The sequence below is a fragment of the Anarrhichthys ocellatus genome, unplaced genomic scaffold, assembly GCF_004355925.1.
Source record: "Anarrhichthys ocellatus isolate YVR2014 unplaced genomic scaffold, GSC_Weel_1.0 scaffold32, whole genome shotgun sequence".
NCBI classification, from domain to species: domain Eukaryota; kingdom Metazoa; phylum Chordata; class Actinopteri; order Perciformes; family Anarhichadidae; genus Anarrhichthys; species Anarrhichthys ocellatus.
Window position 1 is genome coordinate 927,999 of NW_022280062.1, and position 14,876 is coordinate 942,874.

General features: G+C 41.4%; 1 protein-coding gene across 5 annotated transcripts in view; it reads left to right on the forward strand.

Moving 5' to 3' along the window:
* Positions 1-14,876, forward strand: part of asic1c (acid-sensing (proton-gated) ion channel 1c) — an 80,573-nt gene that overhangs the window by 61,854 nt on the left and 3,843 nt on the right. Inside the window, exons 1-10 of one of the 5 annotated variants that reach the window (XM_031865334.1) lie at positions 37-1,336; positions 3,984-4,134; positions 4,656-4,783; positions 9,212-9,362; positions 9,460-9,516; positions 9,918-10,071; positions 10,303-10,394; positions 10,738-10,817; positions 11,549-11,620; positions 14,273-14,325. In XM_031865334.1, the coding sequence (XP_031721194.1) occupies positions 695-1,336; positions 3,984-4,134; positions 4,656-4,783; positions 9,212-9,362; positions 9,460-9,516; positions 9,918-10,071; positions 10,303-10,394; positions 10,738-10,817; positions 11,549-11,620; positions 14,273-14,325 (1,580 nt within the window). In that variant the 5' untranslated portion in view covers positions 37-694. Of the gene's footprint in view, positions 1-36; positions 1,337-3,983; positions 4,135-4,655; positions 4,784-7,315; positions 7,444-9,211; positions 9,363-9,459; positions 9,517-9,917; positions 10,072-10,302; positions 10,395-10,737; positions 10,818-11,548; positions 11,621-14,272; positions 14,326-14,876 lie in introns of those variants that run through there. The other 4 variants (XM_031865335.1, XM_031865337.1, XM_031865339.1 and 1 more) reach the window with 4 other exon arrangements.

Here is a 14,876-nt window from a genome sequence, read left to right on the forward strand (position 1 = left end):
CCCCCCTCGTCTCTCTATGCCATTGGAGGTCTACTTCATCACCGGAGGAAAAACAATTTCATCCACTGGCTCCACCTCATTCTCCATTCGCATGTAGAGAGGCAACAAGCTTTATATTCCTTTCTGCAGGCTGCAAGTCAACAGTGTTAAAAAAAAAAAAAAAAGCATCTCTTCAATCTGTGGAAAAAGGGAGGAGTTGGGTTCCGGGCAGCTACTGCACAAAGAGAAAAACCACCGAAATCTGCAAGTATTGTCTGCCACTGGAGAGGGAGATGGAGGAGTGAAAGATCAGAGCAACAGGGGTAAGCCTCTCCGTATTTTCAGAGTGATTGCCTCTGGGAGTGAAGCCGTCGCTCACATCTGCAATTATCACGTCCATTTATCTATTGATGGAGGACTGGTGATGGTTACGCTTGATGGTTTTCGTTAATGGAGTGATTCAGCTGTTTCTCTCATGAAGGAATCAGTATGTAAATCAATTTTTACCTCCCCCAAGGAGCTCACGGCAAAGAATTTTCAAGCCTGAACAGTGGGACAGCTGCACATTGGGACTCCAGTCGCTGCTACCTGGAATCTGGGATACACAAACCTGGGCATGGTTGTGGAGAAAGCCACTGTGTGTAAATGTGGGATGTCTAAGGTGGGCTACTAAGAAACAGCATACGGTGAAGCGCTTGCCTTGACACAAGCAATTATGGTTAAAGCAGCCACGTCCGAAGCAGTCGCCCTGGGGCCACACAAAGGCAATGATGCCCAAGAGACCCGTCTCCGTAACACGGAGTCCAGCTCGCTCAAACCAACGTGGAAAGAGATCACGTTCAGTTTCATAATGAAGACCAAAATCCACGGTTTGAAGTTCGTCTTCTCTCCGGACAAGTCGATACCTCAGCGGGTCATCTGGATCATGGCCTTCTTCCTTTGCCTGAGTCTCCTGTGCACCTGGTCCTGGAATCGAATCCACTACCTGATGTCCTACCCGGCCATCACTAAGATCTACATGGTGTGGGCTCACAACATGTCCTTCCCAGCCGTTACCTTCTGCAACAAAAATGTGTTCCGCGTGTCCTCCCTGACCAAGGACGACCTGTATCACAGCGGCTACTGGATGGACCTCATGTACTCGAACCACACCGTGATGGAGAGGAGCCTGTCCATCCTCAAAGACAGCCACAAACAGGGTCTCCTGAGCCTGCTGGACTTCGACAACTACACCCCGCCCCCTGATTACAGCATCAACACCACCGAGATGATGGGACGCCTCGGCCACCATTTGGAGGACATGCTGCTGGAGTGCAGGTTCCGAGGTGAAACCTGCACCTACAAAAACTTCAGCACTGTATGTACAGAAAGAAAGAGGGTGTTTGTCAGGTGTGGATGTGAATGTTGTTTACAAGGTGTATTAATAATTCATGCGAGCGTTTGACGACGCAGCCTCGTTCTCTCAGGGTGTTTCAAGGTGTCGATGTGTCCTGTTTTTGCCTCTCAGACACAACAGTTTTTTTCGTCTTTAAGCGTCATGTTCTCAAAAAGTCACTCAAGGAAACAAGTACGACGTTACCTTCATGTTGTGGTGGAATCTCAATGTCACGTCATCATCAATGACTTCTGCGTCTGCGTTACAGTCTTTCGAGTTTGTCGCTGCAGAGTTCTCGAATTTCCTGTTGCTTGAACGCATCTTTTGCTTTATGTCCCGTGACAACAGTATTAAGGAAGAAAGATTAAAGCGTTAATAATTCAGACGTCGTAAATCAGTTCAAATTCAAATTGGAGCTTTCCTAATTAAACATCTGGAGGGCAGGTGGAATACACGGTCTTGTTTCAAAAAGGCGGCTGAGCTTCTTCTATTACACCCATTCATTTTTTGAGTGAGCACTGAATGCTGCATGGAGGGAGTGGGAGATGTTTGTGAACCATAATGTCACTATTCAGAGTGGTATTATTTTCTATCAAATGCCTTCAACGCATCCTTTAACCCCATCTGGAATGTATTTAAAAGGCTCACGGAGACTTCTGCAGTGAGAAGTATGCATGCAGAGGGACTCATTTATTTCCACTGCACTGAGAATAATTTATATCTGGGAACACAGTCGTAGATTTAACACACTAACCTGTCACTGGCATCACATTTCACCACTTGCCTCTGTAGGTCTGAATATCTACAGAGACCTAAGAATCAAACCTGTAACTGTGACGACTTCGACTGGTCTTGAGCCAGTTGAAATGCAAAGTCCTGCACTCTGCGATGTGTCAGATGTCCTTGGAGGCTTCTCTGTTTTGCACAAATCTGTGCAGATGTACAATCTTAGTTTTGGATTTAAACGGTGTTGTGTTGCTGAATGAAGCTCCCGTTTTTATTTATCTGAACTTAAATCTGAATCTTTAAAATCAGGTCCCTTGTCACTTTGCAGAGCTCATTAGGCAGCAGGGGGAAGGACCAAAGCGCTGTCTCCGTCTGTCTGAGCTGTATGTAAGTCCGTCTGTGTTTGGACACGGAACGCTGCCTCTGATCTCTTGAGATCGGCTTTGCAATGCTGGTTGAGTTTTTGCTCTGCGCTCGACCTCACCACCACACTGTGTAGTCAAAATTAACCATTAGGTGACATCCCTTTACTTTCCAGCCTTACATGCTTAAAAATGTGAAGTTTCATTGCACTTCCATTTTCTTTTTGAGGTCTAGAACGTTATTGAAAATCAAGTTATTAAAATGGCAATACTTGATATTACTGTAATTATTATTACAGAAAATTCCTATAAATACACAAATATATAAATATTTCAGTGGTTTTAATCTACAATGTTAAATATTCAAACGTGACTAAATTACACAATTAAGCATTTTTAAATTGCTTTTAAAATTCAAAGCTTCCTCAAGCCTTTCTATGCCTCCATAGTTTCATGATGATTGATGATGTAGTGGTGACTCATTTACAATCCCCCCCATTTATGTGTGTACTTGTGTTTGTTGGGATCAGAAACGAACAGATGTTGATGCAGATGTAACTGCGATGAAGTTGTATCTAAGGCTTTACAGTACTGTAGGAGTTGTCACAATGTAAAATGGTGTAGAACTAAAATGACAACTGTTTCTTCTGCAGGTTCTGATATTGTGTTGGAATGCAGGAGGAATATATATTCTAGTTCCTCGGAGTGTTGCATAACCAATCAATTCTACAGTCTGATAGTTTTGTCGCAAATTGATAAACTTATCTTGAGTTTACTCAACACCCTCGAGCCCTATTCAGAATTTTAAGCTTTCTTAGTCTTTATCCAAACTTTTAGAGTTCAGTTTAAAATGTCAACATTTCTAATCATCATACTGATTTGTTTTTACTTGTTTGGCAGAGGATGGAGAATTTTTTCAATCACAGAGAATATCCAATAACTTGGGGGGGGGGAAGTGTATCTGTCAACTGTAAGCACCGATGCAAAAGCTGAAATTAAATACCGTAACTTCAGCCAACTGGATTAATTAAACGGGAAAGATATTTGGTGTGAGCAAATGGAGATCGCACATCAGGCGTTAAGTACCGCTGAGCTTTACTGGCACAGGTTCGGCCTCTCAAGAAGTTTGTAACTCAAGAGACACACAAATATCTTTTACAAACCCAATTTAGAGTCGGTCTGTGTGTCCAGAGAGCCTCCACCTCAGATGTTTCTTATTAAATGACTGCAAAATAGTACATTTGCCCTAACTTACTCAGGGGAAATCTGTAGTGAAATTGGGTAAAGATTGATAGCTGCTGCTGTTGCTGCTGCTGCTGCTGAGGAAAGCACATTAATTCCTCAAATCAGAGCCAGGTGTCTGTTTAACGCCGGCACTGCTTTCTCAGATATTCACAAAGCCTCCGCAGTGATTAGCTGTCCTGCACAATTACAGGCTGACATGTAATACATCTCGTACAGGTGCACAATTTACCTGCGGAGGAAGGCTGTGACTTTTTCGCTAATGCCCCCCCCGTTTCTGCTGTGCTCTTTCTTCACAGATTTACACGCGCTACGGAAAATGCTACACATTCAACTCCGGATTGGACGGCAACCCTTTGTTGACCACGTTGAAAGGCGGCACGGGGAACGGCCTGGAGATCATGTTGGACATTCAGCAGGATGAATACTTGCCGGTTTGGGGAGAGACAGGTCAGTGCGGTAACATTTGAACCCTTTTGTGAAAAAAACCCTCAGTCTTGTTGGGTCACCCTGGAAATCCAAACTACTCTTCTAGTCCTTTGTCATTACTGTAACAAGAGGATGCATCACTTCATGTAGACAACAAACTTCCAAGATTTCCCCCGGTCTCCTCATACACTTTACTGCTAAATCTCTGCAGAATTTCCACTACACACAAGTGATTTGCTACTGTTTATTAACGTATTATCTTGATATGTTTCTCCAGGTCTACAACTGACGTCCGGTCTAATATATTGTATTCGTTGATAGCCACTGTATCGTACATTCATAAAGAATACAGCGTGTAATGAATCTTCGGTTGTAAATCTGTTTATTGCCGTTCCAACTTCCTAACGTTGGAGTCTGATATTAGCTTCCAGCATGGGCTTTATGAGCTCTTAAGGCACAGTATCGGTGGCAGAGCCAAACAGCGGCGGTTTCCACAGGCGACCGCACTTGTTGTTACATTTTCTGGCGTGCTGTATCCACAGATGAGACCTCCTACGAAGCAGGCATCAAGGTTCAGATCCACAGCCAGGACGAGCCGCCCTTCATTGACCAACTGGGATTTGGTGTGGCCCCTGGTTTTCAAACTTTTGTGTCATGTCAACAACAACAGGTTCCTAATGTTCGGCCTCCTCCCCTCCGACCTCGGCTTTTTTATTTATTTTTTTGCTCTGCTTTTTTCTGTGTTTGTCCCCGAAATCCTCGGCAGCCAATGCCCATCACCTCTGTGTCACAAGAGACGGGAGCAAAATCAGATCTTTGATTTACCCTTGTGCGGGAAATAAATGTGTGGTTAAGGTGTTATACAAACACCCGGCGTTTCTTGGTACATGAAACTGGGATTATAGCTGCCAAGGAATATTGACAGAGCAGGACCAAGTAATGATTGGATGCAAGCATACAAGCATACTGTGCTTATCTCAGCCAAAAGAACCTCAGACTTCACAAAAATATGTGGCAGCTCAGAGTGTTTGTTTTTCTTGTAATATTGACGCTTCACTACTTTTAGAATACAATTTATTTGCATGTTGTGAAAAATCCACTCTGCCATGGTCAGCAGGCTTCAAAACAATAACTCTGATTAATAAAACATAAACCCAATTTAAGGTGGTTTTCTTATAATAAACACCCTTTCAGGATATTTTCTCACTGGAATCATTGCAAGCCAAAATCCGACTGCTTGAAAGACTATAAATATCTGACCTCAGAAGACGCCCTCTCAAGATTAGCGGCATCTTGAGGGAAAGATATTAATATTATCATCATGTTTTTGATGTTATATTGAACCATTAAAAGAAGCCTGGTTCACCCGTCATCATATCAGCTTATTTTTTTTAATGCGCTGTTTGATGAGAAAGATGACCCCCAGCTATTTTGAAGACATATTTTAAGATGCACTATGATTTAGGGAAACGATAAAATGGGTGTTCAAGCACACAATATCAAGGGAGGCTAAAAAAAAAAGCCTCCGGCAGGTTCTGTGGAGATTTAGGTTCTGGCCCTCAACTATCCACTCAGTAAGGGACTGAAAGTAATAACTATAGTTAAGTCCGAATTGATCGGAAAGCCTGTGCTCAAGGTCTTAACACTGAGCTCACATGGACGTCCACTCCAAATGTAATGAAACTGTACAGCAGTCGTGTGATGTTGCCAAGACAACACATTCAAATTGGGCCTCTTTTGTCTACACTGGAATTGCAGACAAACCCAAAAATGAAAACAGTGACAGGAAAAGGGAAATATCCTCCGACAAACTGAAAAACCCTCCTTGTAAGTCACAAGAAAATGGCGCCTGTGCCACAAAGGATTTTTAGGATTTTGCAATGATTACCTTTGAGATCAAGAGCGTTTTTGTATTGAGCCGCAGGCTCATTAAATTCTCCCACCACATAATCAGTCCTTGTGAAGTCTTGAAGTAATGGATACTCCAGCAGTTCATCTAATTCATTACTTGAGAAATTAATCAAGCCTCATTTAAATGATTTTGCTCCTGAAGTTAATGGTCTTGGTCAGTTTCACGAGCATGAGATAAATGATGGAATAAAATCTTCCACCATTGTTTTAGCAGAATAACACGGGATGATGGAGGCAGAGTTTGGTCTCCTAAAACAGACACCACATCACAAAGATGACAAATTCTATTTTTGGGAAGCAGTTTTGAAACATGTTGTATATGATTTTTTCCATTCCTCCTTACAAGTGTTATAAAATGCTCCAAGTGTATCATCATTCAGGCATCTCCAAGAAGTGAATATGTAATTAATCACATATATTAATCACCATCACAAAGTTTCCTCCTGAAAGCAAAAGTGCATGGATTGCCATTTATAATCGTGACGTGTTTACGGCCTACAAGATGAGCTAAATTAATTAGACTGTCATTAAAGGCTGGCCAGCATTAATTTCAATCAGTCTCCAACGAGTACAGCGACACTGCTCTCAGTGGAATGATAGACAACTGGATGAAGCTATGATTTGTGAGATCAGAGAGACACGAAGATACCACCAGAAGTGTAACGGTCGAAACTAAACCCTGAGTGGATCAACGTATCCTCATACAATGCTTCGTACGATATCTCACAAAAAGTTACTGAATTTTCCATCCGTTTTTATTTGAACTCCCAGCAAGACTTGTCAATTTCCGCTCGTTACATGCATCCAGTCTTTTCAAAATAAACTTCCGTCTTCACAGGAGGTTTAGGCAACAAAAATACCTAGTTCAGTTTAGGAAAAGATTGTTGTTTGGTTTCAAATAATTACGCAAATGCCGTTACTGAAGTACACTAGTCACGTGACAAAAGACGAATCAACCTTAAGTTCTTCTTTCACATGGTGAACCAACAGCGATCTCCTGGGTGTTTGTTCGACCCAACCACCCCCCTGTGAGGGCTCTTGCAGTCTTTTTACTTGCTCGTTCATGATTACGTGGATATCTACGAATTACATTGAGTATTTTCTGTAGGTATAGCTATGAATGCTGGATGACAACAGCCTGACTGGATATAAAAAAAGATGGGAGTTGTAGCTGTTTTGTTGTTATACTGACAACGAGCTGTCTCTCTGTCCCTCACCTTGATGTTGCTCCTCCTTAATATTTTGATAATCATGTGGGCTGTGTTCCCTCACCCCTCACCCCTCGCCATAGATGAGACGTCCTATGAGGCCGGCATAAAGGTGCAGCTTCACACTCAGTCAGAGCCTCCTTTCCTCCACCAGCTGGGCTTCGGGGTCGCCCCCGGCTTCCAAACGTTCGTTTCCAGCCAAGAGCAGAGGGTAGCGTATGACTGTTTGGGCTTGCTGCATGCCACAGTTACTGTATCGTTAAATTGCAACACACCCATCAGTAAGATTCCACACTTTAATCTGCTGGTCTTCCCCCCCCCCCCCCTCTGAGGAATGGATCCATCTGTCCCCCAATGTGTGGCTGAAGTGACAACATCCAACAGCATCTGCTGTCCGTCCTTATCGCCATTGTCTTCTCTGTTTTTCTGTTTAAAAGATGTCGAGCATCTCCTGGGTTTCATTCCAGCTTTGCTCCATTCGTCCGAGTCTGTATCTTCAGCGAAGCAGTTGTTTGGCTTTACCCTCTCACCACCATCTACATATTTTTTGGTTTGTTTTGCCTTTGTGTTATCGGGGCGATCCACTGGAACGCTACTTAATGTCATCTGAAAGGGACCAGACAATGGGTTTTATCACCCATGAAGACTTCGGCATTGTTTTTTAAACTCCGGTTATGAGAGCTTGTGGGCTAGAAATGGAGTCCAAGAAGGGCTAAATAATGTTTGCCAGTTCCTTTCCACTCCGTCAGTGAACTGGTCTGTTACTTTCAATCGAGTAACTGACCATTAGATTGTCAGAGTTAAGCCTTGTTAGAACTGCTGGAGATGATGAAGAATTACAGTGAACCTTAATGTGACAATATCAGCATCAATCAATGCCAAAAGAAGCCTTTGGCATTGATTGTTGGCCAGTTCCCACTGCAATTAGCAGCTATATGCTCCAATGCCCAAGCAAGCATCGCTAGCCTTCATAAATAATTGGTTTGTTTTTGTCATGAAAATGAGTGGTAGACAGGCATTACCATAAACTGCTGGAAACAAGACTTTAAAAACGGACTGCAAGTCTTGTTGCTGGTGAAATGTCGGTACACCAAAAAAAGGAGTTCCTTTAAAGTGTTAGAGAGACATCGCACACGGGGCACATATAGTTACAAGACGAGCACCGTGGGTCAAATGTTTACTGTGAACCAAAACCTTAAAAAAAATGGCATTAAAAAGGCATTAAACATTCCTGATTAGTGGATTCATTTAGGATTCCCTGAGTTCCTCTTATATGAACAGTAATGACCTCCTCTTCAACCTTTTAATGAGAGTTTTACCTCTAATGAGACTGCAGGCTGACTTCACTTCTTTCTTTAATTCACAGAGCTTCGCAGGCCAGAGTAGTTTTATAATAAACTCCCATGGGCTTCGATAAGAATATATGTATAGTTAGTCAACAATAAAACCACCATTATGAGCTTCTGGAGAATAGTTTATTCATCAAATATTTACTATAAAATAGGATGGAATAGAGTATAAGGTCTGTTAAATTCAGTTCATGTATTTGTTCATTCAAAAACTGTTTATTTCTCTGAATTCTGTTCCCAGGGTTGTAAAGTTTGTCCATTAATTGTGGTGTCCTGTCTGAATCTACATATTTTACAGATTTCTATAAAGCCTGTCTCTATTCCCGTGGTATTCTGCTTCCTACCGGGGACTAGACCTGCATCAGTAATGTTCTGCATGACGTCTGCTTGCTGCCGTACATGAGCGATTATGTCATGTCTGACTGGACATTTTGTGCCAATATTGTCTGAGTGCACATTTTCATTGAAATGCTTCTTTCTTTCTTTTTTGTTCTTTAATGTTTGAAAGATTTGTGTTGGGTTTTGTCAGCTTGTTGTCCTCCAGGTGTACTGGGCATTGCATTATGTTATTCGCTGTAATCCTGTGTGCTGACATACTGACGGGAAAACATGTGCTGTTTGCTCTTTCAGCTTCAGTACCTCCCGCCGCCTTGGGGAGATTGCAAGTCTACTCCGATAGACTCTGAATTCTTCTCCACGTACAGCATCACCGCCTGCCGCATCGACTGTGAAACACGGTACCTGCTGGAGAACTGCAACTGCAGAATGGTTCACATGCCTGGTATGATTTCAGAGAGACTGAAATGTTGCCAATGCTTTTTTTTTTTTTTTTACATGATCTGTGTGATTTATTTTCCCCTTTATGTTATTTCAAACAGGGACCTCAACAGTTTGCACACCTGAGCAGTACAAAGACTGTGCTGACCCGGCTTTAGGTGAGCCCACACGCTTTAGTGCAGAAGTATAAAATACGAGTGCATTAACTCAACCAGGTGTTCGGCAGCAGTACTTTTACATAACACCGCTGTAGTTTTAACTTGAAATTACTTTCATCTCAGACAGTGCCGAAGCAAAAAGAATAAAGTAAAATGATTGTTTAAAAATTCCATTAGAAAGATTTGTGATGCTTCGTCTGATGTCACATAAATCTCATAGAGCCCCCCTCCTCTGTTTCATAACTTCAGTCATTATTTGCTTTCATGGAAAGTGAACGATGGCAGCGAGTGTAGTTTTTCAGTTGTGTGCGGAGATATTTTTAGAGAGATCCTCTGTTTGCAGGTTTGTTTGATTCTTGGCAGCGGTCACAATATTTTGAAATAACTTTGATCATCCACAGGCTTTTTGGTAGAGAAAGACAACGATTACTGTGTCTGTCAGACCCCCTGCAACATGACTCGCTATGGCAAGGAGCTGTCCATGGTTAAGATCCCCAGTAAGGCATCTGCTAAATATCTGGCTAAGAAATTCAACAAAACTGAGCAATATATTGGGTAAGTATTGTCTGGTAGCGGTCCGTTATTCAGATCTCGGCCTGTTTTCTTTCCTCTGTTGATGGCTGGATGGATGTGTTGCGGCATAGCATGACCCGGGTCTCCATCGTTCACCTTCAATGTAACAATAATGAAAGATAGTTACACAGGAATTGTCATTTTGGAGTTATTGTAATATCAACAGAAATTAACTCTTTTGAGTGTGCTCTTGTCTGTCCTCTCTCTCTCCAGAGAAAATATATTGGTCATGGACATCTTCTTTGAAGCTCTGAATTATGAGAAGATTGAGCAGAAGAAGGCCTATGAAATTGCAGGGCTTCTCGGTAAGAACCTCTCGCATTTTCAGGTTCATTTTTGTGGAAAGATTTGGTTGACCTCGGTATCAGCCCCGTCGCACATTTCACATTGTGTGTTCACGCCGGGCGCTTTGAGGTTTCCTCTTTGAACTTGTGAAACAGGCTGAGCACATTTTCATAATCTGATGCTCTTGCGAGGTCAGCCGGGTTTGGGTCTGATGAGAAGTTGGGGCTGGATGGACACTTCTGACATCTCCGCTCAGATTACCCAGAGAGATGCTGAATCAGAAGTGACAGCGCCGGGAATGCTTTCACGCACCATTGTTCAATGGCCGTACCCGCCCATATCTGTTAATCTCTCTTCCTCTAGGTGACATCGGAGGGCAGATGGGGCTGTTTATCGGAGCCAGTGTCTTAACAATACTGGAAATATTTGACTACCTATACGAGGTAAAGTGATAGTTTTTACTGTTAGAACATAAACCTGTAAACATTGTCATGCCATTTTAATTATTACTTCTTCTTCTGTCTACAAAGACAAATAGTTAAGTGTAGCACTGTTTGTTTTTACACCATGTAAAATAAGTCAAAGATAACATTTGAATATATTTATACAGTTTGTGTTTAATTTTAAAGGAATAGTTTGACATTTTGGGAAATGTTTATTCAGAGGAGAAGTTTGCCTTCAGGGCTTTTTTGCCAGAAAGTGTTTTTAACACAAAACTACAATCTTTAACTAAACCTAAAGTAGGTTTGTTGCCTAAACCTAAGGTGATTTCTGACATTAAAGAAGACAAACTTCTCCCATGTGCTTATGTCTGTACGATTAATATGAATCTGCAGCCAGCAAACAGTTAGCTTTGCTTCTCATAAGGACTGAAACAGGGAAACAGCTAGCCTTGCTCTGTCTGAAGGTAACAAAATCTGCCTACCAGCACCTGTGCAGCTCACTAATTAACATGCCATATGTTGTTTATTCAATGTGTACAAAGAAAGAGGTGTAAACGGGCCGTGTTGTGAGTGACAATATCATCTGATCTGACTCTCTGCACAATAGCGAATAAGCATATTTCCCAAAATGTAAATGTAACATATTTTTACTGCTAATGTCTGGTCTTATTGTCACTAAACAGGATGTTTTCCATCTTCAAATAATGTGCATCTGATATTTTCACATTTAGGTGTTTAAGGATAAGGTATTGGGCTACTTCATACGGAAGAAAAGACCACAGCGTTGTCAGAGCGACAATCTGGTAATTTCAGTCTCTCGGGATGCATCTGATTTGAATGGAATGAATGTGAAGTATTAAATGAGCCTCGGGAACAACAATAACAACACAAAGGAAATGCTTTTAATGAACAGCACCAGAGAGAGCACAAAACCACACCACAGTCATTAGTTTCAATTTCCCATACAGCTAGCTGTATTGTGCTAGAAAACATAATCATTAATAATATATTTTGTTTTTATTGCAGTGTGAATGCATAATCAGTGTATCTAATATTATGTGCATATGGTACTTTAGTTACATGGTGAATATTATAGAGAAGCAGCGCAAATTATGCCCGATGATGACAAAAACCTTCAATAGTTTAACAGATGGAATACAGATGAGTATTTACATGGAGCAAAGCCTCCTATTACAAGGGTTTTTTTATGCCGGCAATAACCGGGGCGGAAAGCATTATGTTTTCAAGTTTTCCGTCCGTCCGTCCGTCCCATTCTTCCATTCTCTAGATATCTTGGGAACCCCTTGAGCGTATTTATCCAAATTTGGCACAAGTGTCCACTTGCACTCAATGATGAACTGACAAGAGTCTAGTGGTCAGAGGTCACTGTGACTTCACAACACATTTTTGGCAATAACACAATGATAAAAGTGAGGACATTTTGGACAGGCATGGATGTAAAGTCCATCATGACTGGCTGGTGGAGGCATTAATCCGTGAGGTGTTCTAGTTTGTGGTTTGTCAAATGTTTTGCTACTTGAGTTCCCTTAAACTACAGTGCATGGAAAGTAGAAGGGAATTGTCTGACCCAAATTTAAAGTTTATAGCCCTTACCGTAGTTTATTGTACACATCAACACACTTTTCAGTATTTGCACAATATACAGTAGAACTTGATCATGTAATTACAGTCACTTAGAGCGGGAAAATCTGTTATTGTCCTCTGGTTCTGCTGCTTTATGTCTGGCAGGATGATGAGATTAATGTAGAAGACTAGAAAAATGAGCAGAAAATAGAGCAAGGTTGAGAGATCTGGAGATTTTATTAACTTTTCATGATCAACTCATTTTCAAAGCCTTCAAAGCAATGAAACTAGAAGCTAGAATAATGTGGGGCAATTCTGTCCTGCCCTAAATCACATCATTTTGTCAAGCCCGGTGGTTTAACACCGTGGCGTCCAGAGGCACCTCCACGTCCCCTGCAGACTGTTATGTAAGTTCTACACACAACAGGAATTATTCATAAGTGAAAGGCACCTTCTTAATATCAGCAAATGTTCAGCACACTGCTGACTCAAACCTTTACTGGCTTAACTCGTAGAATTGTTTGTAGTATTGTATGCTCGCTGTGCTGAGAAAGATATGTGAAATAGCTATTTTCAGTCAAATTCTAAATGGATGTTATTCATCATATTCTTCAAAAAGCCGAGCTCAGAACAAAGCGAGTATCTTCTCTGATAGCTAGGAAATAAATAACTTTTAAGGAGTCTCATAAGTAAGTTACTAGGGTCCACTTCAATTAGTTTTTTAAATCATTGGAGCCTATGTTGTTAAAAATGCTTATTTAGCTACATATGTGGACAACATAAATCTTTTCTATGCCAGCATTAAATGAGCTCCATACTATGCTTCATACTATGTTTTAATGAGTTGTCTAACTGCTAACCATCAGATTTCTCAAACAATAACTAAACTTTCCTTTCGATGCAAAAAGAACATAATTTGAAAAATCCAAACAACCACTTAATCCACTTCTTTTCAACACATAGGGACCATTGGTGGTGTCTCAAGTCCAAATAACATCTAAAAGCCACTAATCCCTCTCAACATTTCCTTTCTTTCTGGTGCTGTTTTAATCAAAAGCATTTCAGCAGATTTTTTTGTGCTGTGCAGACGGTTCCTCTAAATCTTTGTTGTGTGCCACACAAGCCCAAGACTTTTTCACTACCAGCAATTCAACCACATGCCCCTCATGTCTCTTCAAACTGGTGAAAGAGCCGTGGGTTTGTCTCTGCATGTGGTTTGTTTGTCTGCATGCTCAGTTGCCTCGCGGTTCAGGATTTGGTTCGATAGCTGAAGTGGAAGAACAGATTGAAAGACTTTGTTTATTCTCTACTGTAGAAGTGGAGATATTTTAATTTACCATATTGATGAAGGACATTTTTATTTTTTGAGTGGCAGACGAAGAAGCATTTATTTAGCGGGCTGATATTTATAATATTTCATGCTTCGACTGGAGACAAACATAGTGTGATATTTACTGTAGTCTGCCCCACTCATGTCATATGTTCACCTGCTTACAAGAAACCATCCTTTTTTTACTTCCTTTCTCTCACATTCAATAACCGTTTTCTCAACTAGTCCATTGTCACTTCTCCTCTCAAACACCCCGACAGTAGAGTAATGCATCCAGTTTATTAGAATCAATTCCGAGTTTGACTTTCATTCTCCTTCGTGATCGTCAACACTTCTGGATGACAGTAATCATCTGTTGTTTTCCCTATTTATGAAAAAAAAGAACAGAACAGAACAGCCATCTTCCTTCGGTACTTCAACTGACAGGGAAAACAGTCTCTTGCCGTATTCCCTGGCACGTTTACCAATTAGCATTTGCATTGTGTTTTATTTTCATTTCAGTCACCCTCACCCATCTTTCTTTTCATCATGTCTATTCCAGGAGTTTCCAGAGAACCCAACCAGCCCTGGTGTCACGCCTAATCATGCCCCCAGGTAGCACACCCCATCGATAATAGATGCTCCCTCCCATGCTGTCCCTCTCTTTCATACATACTTGAGACCATTTCATACATAATTTCCTCAGTGGCTACAGAATGATTTGGTAGAAAATTATCCAACTGCAGAGAGCGTTTTTAATATCTACCGTGGTGTCAGGGCAGGTTAGTGTCGTGTGTTTCTGTATCTATCGGCTCAACAGAAGTTGGTTGGATTCTCTAAGTGCATAGTAATTTTGACTCTGCACTATACAGTACTTGCTCCTTCCACTGAATAATGATGCTTTCTTTCCCAATAGGATAAAGCGCAGTGCTCCTGAGAAAACAGATTACACATTTATTGAATTGTTGCACAAAAAGCTGATCCACACGAGATCTATTTGTTTCCCCGCAGCACAGAGGTCCGTTTAGAGGCAATGCGTTTGAGGCTCCTGCCAGATAACATCACTAGATGCATTACTTTGTGATGTTATCGCAGGTCTGCATGCAGTGAGTTTGCACAAAATATAAATGGTTCTTTTGTCTGCTGGAATAGCCAGTTATGCCGTC